The 14765-nt window shown below is 24.0% G+C and overlaps 2 protein-coding genes across 2 annotated transcripts; both read left to right on the forward strand.

Annotated features, from left to right (window-relative positions):
* Nucleotides 1-2656: 2656 nt before the first annotated feature.
* On the forward strand, nt 2657-8562 carry sro (SDR family oxidoreductase shroud). Its single transcript, XM_011505636.1, has 5 exons — nt 2657-3110; nt 4279-4563; nt 5259-5564; nt 6980-7211; nt 7825-8562. Exons 1-5 carry the CDS (start codon nt 3029-3031, stop codon nt 7994-7996), a joined length of 1077 nt encoding a protein of 358 aa, XP_011503938.1. The 5' UTR covers nt 2657-3028; the 3' UTR covers nt 7997-8562.
* Nucleotides 8563-9289: 727 nt separating this feature from the next.
* Nucleotides 9290-13296, forward strand: LOC105367021 (protein NPC2 homolog). The gene is made up of 3 exons (XM_011505646.1): nt 9290-9395; nt 12038-12202; nt 12713-13296. The coding sequence occupies exons 1-3, from the start codon at nt 9380-9382 to the stop codon at nt 12979-12981; spliced, it is 450 nt and encodes a 149-aa protein (XP_011503948.1). The 5' UTR covers nt 9290-9379; the 3' UTR covers nt 12982-13296.
* Nucleotides 13297-14765: the final 1469 nt, after the last annotated feature.

Here is a 14765-nt window from a genome sequence, read left to right on the forward strand (position 1 = left end):
AACATAGATAAATATAATAAATACTAAATGAAAAAATTATTAATTCACTTTTTTTAATTTATTTAAACTGTTTATTTTTTATTAATATAAAAATTTGAGTTTTAATTTTATTTTAATTTTATAATATAAAATTCGATTTTTTAAATTGGTTTATAATTTAGTCCCAGTTTTCAGTCTAATTTATAGAATAAAAATATTTATTAAATTTACAAAATTATATAAAATTAGTCGATAATTTTAATAAGTATGTATAGTACAATATTATTATTAAACACTTTTTTATTTAAACACTGGATATAAATTACAAATTTAGCTGCGTTAACGACTTTAGTCATTCAATTATTCTCGGCAATGAAATTGAGTTACATATTTATTTTTTCTAAGTTTTTTATATATTAATGAAGAATTTCATCACAATAAAAACAAGTAAAAAATTATTTTTCTTTAATAGAATTAAACTTTTTCTTATAATTACTTATAATAGTTTCTTATAATTCTCTTTCTAAATATATATTGCATTAAAATCATTGTTATACTAAATATTATATTTACTTTTTGAAAGAATACATAAATATTTTCATACATTAGCATTTTCATTATCAATCACTATAAAGGAATGCTTAACAAATTTGTACAAGATAGATTTATTTTTATGTATATTAACTTATTTTTTGATAAATATTATATTTGTGTAATTTCTTCATTTTATTAATTTTTTGTTTATGCTTAATTAACAAATAATCAAATATATATATTTATGTCTAGATTTATAATAATTAACAACCTTCATATTTATTCAAAATAATATATATTTACGTATTATTTAAAGTTAATTAAAAAAATTAAAACAATTTTTTTTTAAATTAATTATAATTTTAGCTTTAATTATTTGTATATAAGACAACATTAAATATTTTTTACTTTAATACAAAAAAGACTTAAAGAATAAAATTATGTATAAAATTAAAATTGATAACTTAATTTATAAGATTCAAATTTTATAATAATTTTTTATTTTTTATAACATGGTAATGAATACAATATGCCATATCTATAAAATAATAAAATCTAACATTTTTTAATTTAATACCATGAAATAAATTGCATATAAAACAATATTTCTGAAAATAAAAATTTATTAATAAATGGATTAATCCATATTCTATAACTGTATTAATATATTAATTTCATACGGGACAAGACAGGATTTAAGATTATTAACGTCAAATTAAACATTTTATACATATAATTTATAAATTCTTTTAATAAAATTTTATCGAAACTAGAAAAATTAATTTTTCATAATTATAAAGACGAAAAGTTTATACATAAAACTAAAATGAAAAAATATTTTGAATTTTAAAATATAATTATAATTTTTAATGAAAATAATGAAAAATTATAATAGCTTTAAAATCATATATTCTTCGATTAAGTTTTATATATTAATTTAAAAAAAAAATTATTGCTTTTATATACCCAATTCGAATTCTTATTTCATAATTATAGTTTTTTGACTACATATATGGTTATTTATTGATATAAATGATAAAAAGGACCAAGTAATAACAATGAATAATATATAATAGAATTTTTAAATCAATATTTATAGTCCACAGTGAAATGGTAAGTTTTACAGTATTTTATATAAAATTATTATCATTTTCCATATAATGAATACAGGTTATCCTATAACACATTTGTATATATTATAATGCATTTATTTATATAAATATGAACAATAAAAAAAATATAAAAACTATTTAAGAAACAAATTTAATGAATCTATCAATAGTAAATATATTTGGTATAATACAGTATTATAATATTTTAGTAAAATGTACTTTAACCTATGGATATGGAAGGAGTTATATTGTTAGAATGTGCCGGATTGATATATTTTTTATAATTTTCAACATTACAGCATAATTTGATACAACCTTTACATTTTATTTTTTAAATTTATCAGCTACTATATACTATATTTTAAATCTCTTATTTTCTTCATAAGCTATTTTCTATAAAAATATAACAATTACAAATTCGTCATAAAGATAATATGTAAATTCATTAAATTTTAACTAAATTTTAATTAAAAGTATTAAAAATACACAAGAGATAGACAGTGAAACAAAACAATTTATTTAACATTTTTACCTTTTCCGTTTTGTATTTATTGCAGTTATGTAAAAATTGGAAAGGCACTTACCAAAAGGAAAATTTACTTTCTAAATGCAGTAAGTGAAGAAGTAAGAGAAATAGTTGAAATAGTTCAGTTAGTTCATTACATACAATAAAGTTCAACATATTCTCAGAAAAAATTTGATATAATTTTCAAAATTATCATAGTACTTCACTGATAACACATAGCTGAATGTTTGTATTTTACATATTTATAAAAAAAGTCATTCAAATAAATTTGAATAAAATAAAAAATTAATTAATTCTATAAAAAAATCAATATCGAATAGGAAAAAATGTTATATTACGTTTACGCCTTCTAATTTGCAAAATTAAAACAGAGGGTTTGCATTATACAGTTGTTTTATATTTATAGTTGTATTTAATGAAAAAGGAAATAAATGATTGAATACATAGATAAAAAGAGTAATAAAGCAGTTGGCACAAAAAGTGTACCCGTGAAAAGCTATTTCGTATGCAATTACAAATGATCTGATAGATTGATGTGCTTGAGCGAAATGATTATTTCGGATTAAATTGGCATTGGTAAGATTAAAGAAGGTAGAGAAGCTTTTCATTCGCAATCTTCTAACTCATTGAGATGAAGTAGGGAGTGGGGGAGAAACCACTCGAACCCTCGGTTACTTTTTGAAAGTTCATACGGCTCTAAAACGCTACTGGCGATCAGAGGAAGAGGAGAAAATTTGAGTTCGTAAAGGTCAGCTGCATTAACCTCGACAGGATTCGCTTGTGTCGTTTATTCAAGGCTATGCCGTAACACCTCAACTTCGCGAATTGTTGGATCCTATTACCTATTTGTCTAGAGAAGAAACTACTTTCTTTGGTGATGGCTCTAGGGCTCTTATTACTACTCCGCGTCGCTGAACTTCGGAGCTATAGTTCGGCGTCCACTGCCTCAGTTGTTTTTGGTGAGTTTGCTTTATTACAATATCGCATTCCTTTTATATTGATTTCAGATAGTTTTTACAATTTCTTTCCATAATTATTATCATTCTACATTATTTCGCGACAACCCATTTTCAAATTGGGCGCATATTTTTTTTAATACGAATGAAATAAAATTTATTGATATTAAATTATAAAGATAAAACACTACTTCATAACTGCAAAAATGAGTAAATAAGCTCTTCTTGCATAGTTTGCATTTTATTATATATATTAGAATTCTAATTAAAAAAATTAGTTGATATACTGCTTTTATTTAACGTATTTTTTATATTAAGACGAAATTATGATTTGAAATTTAGCTTACTATAGGTAATTTGATATAAGTGAGAAGGTTTAGATTTTATATTGAAATAAATTGTATATTTTCCTACATTGCTTATAAAATTTGCAAGATTGTATATAAAGTATATAAATACCTTATCAATAAACTAAAATTTAACAATAAATTATTAATATAAAATATGAAGTAGCTTTTTATTATAAATTTAATCATGAATAATTTATAAATATTAAATTGACACATCTATTTCTTTTCTTAATGCAATAAAAATCCATAGTAAAATATTTGTTCGTAAGGTATTAATATAAATGTTTATACTATATTTAAATTTATTTATATTGATAATAAATTAAGTAATTTATAAAAATTTATAAACTGGATGCATCAATCATAGTAAGGTTTGCACTGCTTCAAGAACTTATAGTTATAACATACTTTTAAGATGAATCGTTTCAATTGAAATCATATTTATTTATTTAAAATCATTATATCAACCTTTCTAATTTTCAAAATTAATATTCTTTATAATCTTGGAATTACTTTTTCGTGCTATTAGTATTTTTAATTTGCAGATATAATACATTTAAATAAGATTGCAAAAATAATTCGTATTTTAACAGTCATACTATGTCAGGAATTTATATTCAATTTCAAATTCTTATCTTAGCTTATCATCGTTCGCCCAGTTTAAAATTCAGCCTTAATTCTATGAAGATGCGAAACAATACATATAAAGAAGGAAGAGATAGAAAAGATGAAAAAAAGAAGAAACAGAAGGAAGAGTAGAGGACGAAGTTGAACAAACCGAAATACTTTTCCTAAAAATTGAAAGTATGTTTTGTACACAGGAGGTGTGCCAGGTGTGCGTAGGTATTGGTGGTCCCGGATCCAACTGAGCTCAAAACAGGTTATCGCGGTGACCGGTTGCGACTCGGGCCTTGGTTATAGCTTGGCAGTATATTGCCAGAATAATGGTGCTACAGTGATGGCCGGGGTTCTCCATGAAGATGGACCGGCCGCCCTTGATCTTGCACGCAGAGGAATCACAGTATTACCCCTTGACCTAACCGATGGCCATAGCATCCAGAAATTTGGCAAGTCACTAGTTAAATTCATCGACAATAGACATCTAGGTAACAGGTTTACGACAGAATAGCTTTCGTTTCTCTGTCTTTTCTGCCTTCGTTCAATTGCTCGCTTTGTCACACTTTAGGCATATTTTTTACTTGTTAGCGACTGAAATGACACCTTTGTTCTTTTAATGTGTTCTTGGTACATTTTGAATATGTTAATAAGCTGAATTTTTGATATACAATGAATTAAAGTAAAAAATTATTCAGAATCCGGGGCGTTAGTAATGTTTTACACTTACCGATATTTCATCTATTAAGACAAAAAATTACTGTAACCGCACCTCTTGACATTTGTAAATTACTAATATACAAACAAATTTTCATAATATCTTATAACTTTGTTAATATTTTCAAATTACTAAAATACAAATACATATAAATATTAACCATCTAAATTATAATTTGCAGTACATATCTATAAAATTTAATCAGTTATTTAAAATTTAAACATAAAACTAACGAAAGGAGCAAAACATCTAAAATATTACTTATAACTTGACATCAATTAATAAATTTTATTTCTTGAAATCATCAAAAGGATGAAATAAATGGTCGGAAAAACTTGTATTTAATAAAATCAAAAGTTCGATTCCAGCTACTACCGTTCCAAAAATTTATCACAGTAGATATTCTGGATACGTTTATTGATCATCAGAATTAGCGAAATAGTACAAACCCTTAACCGCATCTTGCAGAGTTTCGAGCCCTGGTAAATAATGCCGGAGTGATGATATTTGGTGAGTTCGAGTGGCAACTGGCTAGCCAAGTTCAGTCTCAGTTAGAGGTTAACGTACTGGGCACGATGTCTGTGACAAGGCAACTGATACCGATGATACGTCACCATAGGAGCAGAATCATCAATGTTACAAGTCATTGTGCTTTCGCACCGCTGCCAGGGCTTGCTGTCTATGGAGCGACTAAAGCTGCCCTCGAAGCCTGGTCGACTTCGCTGCGGCTCGAAGTCAACAAGTACGGCGTCAGCGTAGTCTCCTTTATACCCGGTCTGTTTCTGACATAATTGAGCTCTTCCATAAGGAAGTTTGATATTACATAAAATCTTGGGTGTGCTTCGGCACACTGTTTTCTAATTTACAAAATCAAACGGTTTTCATATATGTTGAATAGAAATTATTGTAAAATGTTTTGTATATTCTTACGAAATAATACATTTTAAACAAATAATTTTTTAAAAGTAAATAGTCAATGAATTTAATTTGTGTTTACATTATGTGTGAAATGTTCTTTGATAGTTTTATAAGAATTTTTATTTGTTTCTTAATATTAATCAGATACAGTATAAACTATGTGTAATAACTAATGGATAAAAACTTTTAATAAAACTAAATCTTATATAAATTTCCAAGAATATTTAAAATGATATGTCATAAATCTTTTATGATTTCTAAGACTTTTAATTAGATTTTCTAAAGAATCTTTGAAAGTTTAATAGTTTAATAATATTTTTATATACATACTCTAAAATAAAATATAACTTGGATTAATTTTAATCAATACACAATAGGTATATACAAACAATATTAAAGGAAAATTTAAAGTATTAATTATTTCACAAATTTTGTATTATTTAAATTATAATCAGTGTAACTTAATTCAATTCTGTTTTGTTACTTCGGTAATAAACACATACGCGCGCGCGCGCGCGCGCCCGCACACATATGCAAATATAAATAATTTAAATATAATTTAAAATGTTTAAACACTTATTTTTATAGTGCAGAAAGATAATAATTTAATATTAACAGTATTACTTGATTCTGTAACATTATCATTATCGAAGCAACATTTTTCGTTAGATGGATAACTTATTAAAAACATTGAAATATCTATTTATTAACTCAAATTAATTACTAAAAAAAGTTGAAATATCTAATTTGAGATCTCTAAGTAATTAATTAGAGAATAAATATATAAATTCTTATCACTTATTATAAAATAAAAAAAAATCTTTTGTATTTAATTTTATGTTTGAAAGATTTAGATCATTAATTATTACAAATACCACCGATTTAAAACAAAATATTATTTTAATAATACTTTCGTAGTTTATTAACTTAATAAAGCACCGCCATTAAGAATTTTATTATTACATAGTTTTGTTATGATTTATAGTGAGTAAATATTTAAAAGGAATATTATTTAAAAGTTTTTTAAGAGGGAATATTTTGAGTTTTAATATAAAGTTAAATACAATTCCTAGTTGTTAAAAGAAAATTTCTATTTTATTGAAAAGATTTTTTTATGTTCAAGATACTTCTTTTTAAGTATAAAATATTCCTGATGCGTGCATTCAATTTTATCTATGTTGAATCTATGTTATAATATGTGTTATAAATATAAAATGTTATAAAACCTAAAAGGGTTTGATCTTTTAATGGGTTTGTTACACTGTTATCAGGTTCATTTATTAAAGAGAGCAACATTTTGGTTCGGCAGAAGAAAAGCTTTGATGATATGCGTGCTGGAATGAACGACAATACGAAATGCTTTTATGGCAATTACTTCGAGAAGTATGTTGAATATTTGACAACTCTATCCACAGTAACCAGACTTGGGTGTATCGATAATCCGAAGTTATATGAGGCTTTTGATGGTGCATTGCTCGACAAGAATCCGTCGGCTTTTTACAAGTTAGTATCTTGCTAATAAATTATTAAATTTATTATAATTAAATTTTCATTCATTAACGATTAAACTATGATTGTATTAAATTTTATTTGTTTAGTTTTTAATTAGGTATTATACTAATTTCTCATAAAGCTTGAGATATTTATTTAAATTCCTTATTTGAATATTTATTTATTTCATACTCTTTTCATAAGTTATGTTTATTTACATCTAGTTTTTTTAATTGATTAAAATAATTATGCTAATATTTAATTATACACACATCTATATACACGCATACATATTTTTTAATATTTATTATAAATATTAAAAAATTCAAACTATATAATTTCTAATTATAATAAAATTTAAGTTAAATTTAGATATAATATTTATTATTAGGCTAAAATTTTGCCTTATAATATTTCAATTTATTCACAAAATAATTTCATTCAAAAGATAATTTTATTAAACAATAAAAACAATTACAACTTTTAATACATAAATTATAATTTATAATATTGCATAATAATTATTAATCACTTATGTTTAAATTATTTTATTATCTTTGAATTTGAGATATAATTATTGGAACAAGTACATACTTAGATATACTACATAATTTTATTTATACAGGTGTGAACCGTGGCGCTACACATTTTATCACACGCTCTTTCGTATAATGCCAACACGTGCTAGAGATTGGCTCGTTGAAAGATTCATGCAGATGCCGAAATGGAGTGTTTGCAATCAATTCCCGTTAGCTCATCACAACGATAATGAAAAAGAGAATCACAAGCACAAATGAATATATTAATAAGAACGCTCGTTTATGTGCAGTACATAAAATGTGAGTTATATATAAGACCTAATTTCTACTAAGTCCAGTCATTCTTTACAATACTTTACAAGGATGACAAATTATTATTGATATAAACACGTAACGTGTATCATAAATTTAGGGGTTTGATCTATTTAACGAAAATTTTAACATTATCATGTATACTAGCGTAACCTACTTTTTTGTTACGGCTCTGTGCAATTACTTATTTGTATCATAATATACGAAATGATATACACTTATCATTTGTGAAGAAGAAATCAATGTATTATGGGTTTAGATATTGTAGGTATGCGAATAAACTTATATAAAATTGTCTTAAAATTTTAAATATTTGAGAGTGGCAAAACTCGCTCTTTGTTTATAACCTTTATTGTTAAAGTGAAGAAATTCCAAAAACTTATAGCGGCATTAAAGAATCAAAAGTCGTAGATCACGGTAGCGACCATGTAAATTCAATTCCTTAAATTAATATTATATTTATCACGTCCGCAATTATACGATAAAAACGAATGATAATATCTGTATTCTTCAGAGCAAAGCATAATTTGTTTTTAGAGTAAATTATATTTCAAAAAATATTTTGATATATTCGGTTGTATATTTTAATGCGTACATAAGAAATTTTTATTTAATAAGCATCATAAATAAATAAATTATATATTATTTTGTATTAATATAAAATATAAAAGAAGACGAATTTTACTTTTATTTATTTTTCCTTACACTTTGAAAGCTACTATCTTAATTTATAAAAATGCTGTAAATCGTTTTTATCAAGAGTATATTTACGTTATTTGAATAAGTTTTCTTACAAAGCCAAATAATTTTTTTCGTATAGAAATATATTCTAGTTTATAAAATCTTTAATTATAAACTTATTAAAACATTTTTTATTTTAACACTTCTTTAAATCGTCTGATTTTCTTTTCTTATACAAAACATTTTTAATGCTCTGATGTTTAATGTATGAAATCAAAATTAATTTTAAGCATTTGTCTTATTAAAAATTACTGTTTAATAATAATACAACTATGAATAGCCATAATTATTGTAGAAGCATGGTATTTCCTGTAGACAATCTGGAAATATAAATAGAAACAAGAAAAAGTGGAAAATGTAATATAATTGTTTTCATGTTATTGATAATGTGCGCTTAATTGTATACCTCTCGATAAACTGATAGTTGAAAGAATATTATCGTCCCAGTCAAGTATGTGTGATTAGATACAGTAATATCTTAAAAAGACTGGTAAGGCTGTTCAACTTGGTAGAAATCAACCAGAATTTATAACAATCTCATCGATAGTACCTTACCTAGAAGCTCAAGAAAATATAATTTTGGAAATAATGAACTTCGTTCACGGTAAACTGCATTTTATTTATTAATTCTTTAAATACTTTTTGTTTATTGACAGTTAATTTATTAAGTGTATAACAATGATAGAATACATCAATATAAAACTACGTCATATTGAGTTTATTAACTTAAACTTAGTCTTAGCTTTTCCTTCATTTATACTTTTCATTTTCCTTAAAATATTACTTTACAATTTTATTTCATTTTTACTGTATATTGCAGGTAAAGTTATTATAATGATCATTCGATTATACTTATATTATATTAACCTATAAATTGACTAAAAAAAATCTATTAGTTTCCTAGTATTTAATTATGTTAAAATAGAAATTTTATTTTTATGATGAAATAATTTGAATTAAAATAAAAACGAAGATTCAAAGAAATCAAGATTATCTGTTACTTCATGCAATCGAATATAGCCATTGTGCTGTTTAGGTTCAGTATAATTTATTATTATATACATTTATTTGATAAACTTTATTTATATATTATAATTTTCAATAATGTTTTTTTAACCAGTATCATTTTTATTATTACTACAAATATCAGTTTTTATTAAAAATTAATTACATATTCTTAAATTTAATACAAGTGAATTGTTACTATGGAGCATTAATAACAATATTCATATTTACTATACAAGAAAATTATATCGATAACATTTAAATTTTGATAAAAATTCAGAAATATCACAAATTGAACTGCCAAAAATTAATATTTCTTCCTTTTATAACTAAATTATATATTATAATATAATTATATATTTTTTTATTATAAAATTTTATAAATAAAAACAGAAATCAAATTTTAGTATCTAAAGATTTTTATAAATATATCATTGAGCTAAAATACTGCTTTACTTATACACAATATTTAAAAAAAATATAACGTACTATATAATCATATTATTTTTTATATACATACAAGATAATGAGCTGTACATTAATTTGATATGTATAAATATAAATTTCATTATTGTTATTTTTGTTACTTATCGAATAAAACTTCTTAGATTAAATAAATTTTTTATTAATATTTCATACTTACTTCGTAATGTTGAATTATAATAAAATATAAGAAATTATTAATAATAAATAAATGCATTTCTGAAATATCTTATAAAATCTATAGATTTATATAAAAATAGTATAGAAAATTAAATGATTACCAATTTTTGTCTGCTTTGCAGTATTGTATACGTAATACAATAAAAGTGTATTATTATCTAAGCTGAAAATAATTTAAAATTTTTTCTTAGAAAGTAGCCAAAATTTTTCAGTAGCCAATGATGAAGTTTGTTAATTTTTAAACATTTTATGCAATCATGTAATTAAAAGTTATTTTTAAATATGTGATATAATGATTCTAATAGAAGTTTATAAAGTTTATTTTCATTAGAAAATTATGAAGGCGAAAAGCATATTTTAAAATTCACGCTAAAACACATAAAAATAATGTATCGATGAAAATTTCGATGTATAATCAATATTATTGATTAACTATGATTATATTAATAGAAATTTCTAAATACAAAAATTACTGAAATAAAAATTTAAACTAAATTATTTTATCTTTATTTATAATAACATTATTTTACTCTATAAATTAAATAAAGAGGTTAATCCATAAATAATTAGAAGAGGAAATTAATTTAAATCATAAATTTAAAAAAATTGATGTCACGCATTAAGAATTTGAAACATTCAATGTAATTTGGTTTTTTCAAATGAATGTAAAATTTTATTTTAAATAAATTAAAAATTATTTTAAAATTAAATTTTATTTTAAATTTTGTTGATAAAGTGATACACCGATTACTATAGTAAAGGAGCAAAAAAATAACATCATATATACCATAATTATTAGATATATGATTAAATTAAAATAAATTATATTTCAAGTTAATTTCTACAAAAATTATGATGTAATAATTATTAAGCAATATATAAAAATAAATATAAGGAAATTCAATAAATTTGTGAATTAATCATTACATTCTTCTATACATCTTAATCGACTGAACATGATAGATAACATTATATTATTTATATCATTGTTACAAAGTAAATTCTTTCCTTAATAGTTTGTTTTTTCTTATAAAAATATTATTTATAAAAAGAAATATTATACAGGTAATGATAATAATAAATACGCAGTTAAATTAACATTTACATACAACCATGTATACCTAAGTGTAACTAAAAAACAGTAAATTAAAAAAATTAACCATAAATATATAAAATTTTAGTTATATTAATTATACTTATAGAAATATATTATATGTATATTATCGGTATGATATAAGATAAGCAGTTTAAGAAGACGACAATAGGAACAAGAATGAGAGTGAAATAAAGAAGTTTAATAGAACAGATAGAATTCAGATGATTCTCTCTCTCTCTCTCTCTCTCTCTCTCTCTTTCATTTTTACCATTGAACGCAGCACTTCTGAGTCACTAAATTTTAAAAGTATTGTCAGTGTACAAAAATCATCCATTTGCTCTCGACATCACGTTTCAACATACCGTTAAATTGAATAAGGTCTACTCGTGCTAGCAAATCCACATTTCTCTGTCTTTGTCGCTCTCGTTCTCATCCTCAAACACATCTCAGAGGACTAACAAGGACAATGCTCTTAATTAAAGGCTTCATCCTTGCCGCTTTCCTCGTGACATCGACTCAATCGACACCTTTTAAAACATGCTCGGAGGGGGCTGCTCCTTCAGATGTTCGGGTCGATGGGTGTACCAAGAATCCCTGCACACTTTATCGAGGCACCAACGCTACTGCCGAGTGGGACTTCATCGTGAGTAAGTAACGAACCCACATTTTTTTTAGTTCGTTCGCCTCGGATTAATTTATAGTGCGGTATTTTTGGCCGGAGTTTCTTTATTTTCACATTGTTCGCGCTGCAAAATCACTTGTATTTATTGTTATCAATGAACCTGATTCATGTATATTTTCTTCTCTATGCATTGTTGTTCGATAGCATACTTCCGACATACGCGAATGTGCTCACATATTACGTATTTTTGTTGTACCTGCAACGCGAATTTTTCATTATTAGCGCTATATGAAATATTAACATTGTATTTTTATTGGTTAGTATCATTAAGCTTGTTATTAGCTAATAGTATGCACATACTATAAAAATTGTTTTAGTTATTACAAAAATTCAAGTCAGGAAATTATTGGAATTGCATTGGTTGAAAAATAAAAGTATTCACAATCATTGTAAACATAAAGATTTTATTATAAGGAAGTTAATTACTAGGTTCTAATGAAGTCCTAACAATGTGCTGTTGTATTGTTTGTAATAGACGAAGACACGAAAGTGCTGAAACCACGGGTTCGCGCAACGGTCATGGGTGCAACTGTCAATTACCCCTTCCCTCAAAAGAATGCCTGCATCAGCCTGAAGAACGCAAAGTGCCCTCTGGACGCCGGGGAAAACGTTACTTATCAACTGAGCATGCCAGTACTTAAGGCTTATCCTAAAATACCACTTACCATCGAGTTTGCTTTCCTAGATGACAAGGATAGCGTTGTCGTATGCTTTAAGCTCGCTGCACGAGTTGCCGACAAATAAACGGACAGACTTCACCATAGTCCATCAGTTTCTTTTCTTATATCTCTTTTTCTTGTCTTCTTGTTTTCAAATTAATTTCTAGATGAATTCTTTTTCAAGGACGGCTTTTTAGTTGATTTTGACAAAAAATATGAAACCCAGTGAATCAAATAAAGTGTCAATATCGCGCTAATTTTTCAATAAAAAGTCTCAACGGATAGCTCCCCAATTATTCTTGCGAGTTCACTACACGATTTATCATGTCGCAACATATTCGGTTGTATGGATTGTAGCGAACTTCCCTTCGGTATTGTAGATTTTTAAAATAAAGGGCATCGATGAAATTACAATTGAAATTACATCGATATAACATGAAATTAGTATGCTGTCGACTTTTTATGGAGAAGATCATTTCCGTAATTAACATATCATCATATCTTATTCCGTAAATAATCTAAAATTGTCACGCTGAAGCACACTATACATATCACAAAACCGAAGGTTTATCTATTAATATATATACTACCTTATTGACATCAAATAAGATTGAGTGTATTATAAAAAAATTTTGCATCGAACGCTAAATGAAAAAAAAACAATAAACAATTGAATTTTATTTTACTTATACTTAATTGCACAATAAGGCAGAAAAATTTCACACCACATGATACAAGTTCCTATTTAAGATGTTACATAACTCTAATAATATATATAATAATGAACAAATATTAGTGATTGCCAAGAATTGTTATTTAATTACTCTAAAATTATACTTCCTAAAAATTTAATTTTAGAATTAAATTTACATAAATATTAATTAATAGCATTTTTTATACATTAAAGTTGAGATTATATTTTGAAGTGATGTGACATTCAAAGTGAACTCAACTAATTTCGATGAAACAACATTTGTTGATAATAAATCTAAAATAGAAACATTTATTATATAGTATATTATCAAAATTATCAATATAATATAGAATATATAGAATATACAGAATATATTTCTTGAAAATTCCAAAAAATGTACTTTGAAGTTTTAATATTAATTGGTTAATATTTAATATTTAATTTAATATTAACCCACGCTAAAATTATTTGAACAGTTTTTTTTATGTATATTATATGTATATATATATACACAAATATAAATACAATGCCTATTACTCGAATTTCTTTTCTACATTCTTAAAATTATTTTGTCAAAACATTTGAAACTTACAATTATTGAAAATTATTATTCTTAATATTATCAAATGCAATAAAATATTATTTACACGTTATATCTTATTAATTTTATATGATTATGTATGATAAAAATATATTAATAAAGAATTCCTATAAAATAATAAAAATTTTAGTACTTATTACATTATAATTATTCTAAAATTTGTTTATAATTTATAATTATATATAATATATCATTTATAATAAAGATTAAAAATATGTATAACATTTATATCAAGTAATTTATATTATATGAAGCATTTTCCATTAGCATATACTTTAACAAATGCAAATATTATGTATAATTAAAAACAACTGAGAAAATAGAAGAAATAGAAGAAAACAAAAGTGCTAAAGAAGTTGGATAATATTGAGTGTACTCTGATAATTTTAATATGTAATTTAATATATACATAAAAATAAATTAAAATTTACAATAAATAATAATAATAGCTTTTAATAATAATATGATTAAAAAAATAATATTTATATTACACCTTTTTGCATGTCATTTAAAAACTATACTAATTTAAATATTAAATTTCTATATTTAAAAAATTTGTTATATATATGTTATA

Source organism: Ceratosolen solmsi, unplaced genomic scaffold (assembly GCF_000503995.2).
Source record: "Ceratosolen solmsi marchali unplaced genomic scaffold, CerSol_1.0 scaffold7, whole genome shotgun sequence".
Classification (NCBI taxonomy): domain Eukaryota; kingdom Metazoa; phylum Arthropoda; class Insecta; order Hymenoptera; family Agaonidae; genus Ceratosolen; species Ceratosolen solmsi.